At 45.3% G+C, this 2,924-nt stretch overlaps 1 protein-coding gene across 1 annotated transcript; it reads left to right on the top strand.

The window, feature by feature from the left end:
• The first annotated feature begins 215 nt into the window (after positions 1 to 215).
• LOC133002269 (tripartite motif-containing protein 16-like) lies at positions 216 to 1,883 on the top strand. Its single transcript, XM_061072048.1, has one exon. It carries the CDS (start codon positions 216 to 218, stop codon positions 1,881 to 1,883), a length of 1,668 nt encoding a protein of 555 aa, XP_060928031.1.
• The last annotated feature ends 1,041 nt before the right edge of the window (positions 1,884 to 2,924 follow it).

Raw genomic sequence — 2,924 nt, forward strand, 5'->3', positions numbered from 1 at the left:
GGCAACAAAGGCATCCGCCTTTAAACTGTGTGGCAACAAAGGCAGCCGCCTTTAAACAGTGAGGCAACACTGGTGAGGTGAGGTAAAACTGTTGCTCTTTTCATTTGTGTGTTAAAACGTTGTAAAAAGAGGAAGTGAAGGAGAGAGGGAGGAGCAGAGATATGTTTCTGTTCAGAGGAAGTGAATCTGTTCTACAGTCTCTGGCAGCAGCTGATATGGAGCAGCAAGAAAATCACCTGGACAGAGAAAGATTCTGCTGTTGGATCTGTGTGGATCTACTGAAGGATCCGGTGACTACTGGCTGTGGACACAGCTACTGTAAGAGCTGTATTAACACCCACTGGGACAAAGAGGAGGAGAGAGGAAGCTACAGCTGTCCTCAGTGTAGACAGACCTTCACACCGAGGCCTCTCCTGGAGAAAAGCACCATGTTAGCTGATTCACTGGAGGAGCTGAAGAAGACTCGACTCCAAGCTGCTTCTGCTGATCACTGCTGTGCTGGATCTGAAGATGTGGCCTGTGATGTCTGCACTGGGAGAAAACTGAAAGCTCTCAAGTCCTGTTTGAATTGTTTGGCCTCTTATTGTGAGAAACACCTCCAGCCTCATCTTCAGTCAGCTGCATTGAAGAAGCACAAGCTGGTGGAGCCCTCGGAGAAGCTCCAGGAGAACATCTGCTCTCGTCACTACGAGGTGATGGAGATGTTCTGCCGCACTGATCAGCAGTGTATCTGTTACCTGTGCTCTGTGGAGGAACATAAAGACCACGACACAGTGTCAGCTGCAGCAGAAAGGACTGAGAGGCAGAGAGAGCTCGGGCTGAGGAGACAAACAATCCAGCAGAGAGTCCAGAACAGAGAGAAAGATGTGAAGCTGCTTCAACAGGAGGAGGAGGCCATCAACGGCTCTGCTGATAAAGCAGTGGAGGACAGTGAGGAGATCCTCACTGAGATGATCCCTCTGCTGGAGAAAAGAAGCTCTGATGGGGAGCAGCAGATCAGATCCCAGCAGGAAACTGAAGTGAGTCGAGTCAGAGAGATTCAGGAGAGACTGGAGCAGGAGATCACTGAGCTGAAGAGGAAAGACCATGAACTGAAGCAGCTCTCAGACACAGAGGATCACAACCAGCTTCTACACAACTACCCCTCACTGTCACCACTCAGTGGATCTACACACTCATCCAGCATCAGGATCCGTCCTCTGAGGAACTTTGAGGACGTGACAGCAGCTATGTCACAGGTCAGAGGTCAACTACAGGACATTCTGAGTGAGACAGAGACAAAGATTTTACAGATCGTGTCTCAAGTGGATGTGTTACTGCCACAACCAGAGATAAAGAACAGAGCGTACTTCTTACAATATTCACAGGAAATCACACTGGATCCAAACACAGCATACAGATATCTGTTATTATCTGAGGGAAACAGAAAAGTAACATGGATGAGAAAAGAACAGTCTTATTCTAATCACCCAGACAGATTCACTTATTGGCCTCAGGTCCTGAGTAGAGAGAGTCTGACTGGACGTTGTTACTGGGAGGTGGAGGTGGAGGAGGGAATGGAAGGAGTTGAAGTAGCAGTCGCATACAAGAATATCAGCAGAGACTCACGTGAATGTGGATTTGGACACAAGGATACATCTTGGTCATTATATTGTTATGGAAACAGTAATGGCTTTTATCACAACCGCATCGGGACTCCAGTGTCAGGTCCTGTGTCCTTAGTAGGAGTGTACCTGGATCACAGTGCAGGTGTTCTGTCCTTCTACAGCGTCTCTGACACCATGACTCTCCTCCACAGAGTCAAGACCACATTCACTCAACCTCTCTATGCTGGAGTTAGTGTTCATACTGGAGCCACAGCTGAGTTCTGTAAACTCAAATAGACTTGAGTCATTAAAAGCAGTGAATTAGATTCTGAAAATCTTTAACTTCTTTTGTCTCCATGTTTGTTGATCAAAGTTCGCCGTGGTGAAGTTTCTGCTCCGCACAGAGATCGGCTGTCAATCAAACACTGACCTTCCTTTATCACACATATTTAGCTCTCACTTTGTTTTCTGAATCAAAGTAGAAATCAGGTTGTGTGATTTTTTAGAACCTGTGTTGATCCTGATCCTCATCAATGAGCTGATTATTTGTTCTTTTCTTTTCCACATGTGAGATGGAGGTGAAACAAACTGAGTGTGTGTCCATGAACTCACTGAACAAGAGTCACTGAACAGACTTTACTGATGAAATGATCAATGACCTCAGAGCATCAATATGTCCAGCAGGTCAACTTATCTCTGGTTGGATTCACAGAGCATCAGTGTTATGGGATGTTTGGTCATATTGTAAATGTGGAACCTGGTTTGTTTTTATCACTGCTCATCTCTCTAAAGCAGAGGTCTTCAACAGGGGGTCCGCGACCCCTAGGGGGTCCGCGGAGGTACTGCAGGGGGGTCGCAAAATCTTTGGGTGATTAGACAATTTAAAAAAAAAATTATATATTTTTTTGTTTTTTCACCAATTTAAATATCTTTCAATGCACATTAACATGCATCCAACATATTGTGAGGCTGATTTGACCCTCTGCCTGACAACCTCCATCCATCCAAGATTAGATAAGTTGTGTGCTACCCATCAGGGTCCGACATCTCACTAATGTGGGAGTATGTGTGCCATCCACAGATAGCTTGAGGATTCACTGTCTCTTCTACATGTACACTGCTCAAAAAATTTAAAGGAACACTTTTTTATCAGGGTATGGCATGAATTCAATTGCACTTTTTTGATAATGATCTGGTCAGTTAAGTAGCAGAGGGGGTTGTTAATCAGTTTCAGCTGCATTGGTGTTGATGGAATTAACAACAGGTGCACTAGAGGGTCAACAATGAGACGACCCCCAAAATTGGAGTGGTTTTGCATGTGGAGGCCATTTCAAGTTT

This window comes from Limanda limanda, chromosome 5 (genome assembly GCF_963576545.1).
Source record: "Limanda limanda chromosome 5, fLimLim1.1, whole genome shotgun sequence".
Lineage (NCBI taxonomy): Eukaryota > Metazoa > Chordata > Actinopteri > Pleuronectiformes > Pleuronectidae > Limanda > Limanda limanda.

Bases quoted from the DNA above. Each gene is read 5' to 3' on its own strand.
- LOC133002269 (XM_061072048.1), top strand. From the start codon at position 216: ATGGAGCAGCAAGAAAATCACCTGGACAGAGAAAGATTCTGCTGTTGG.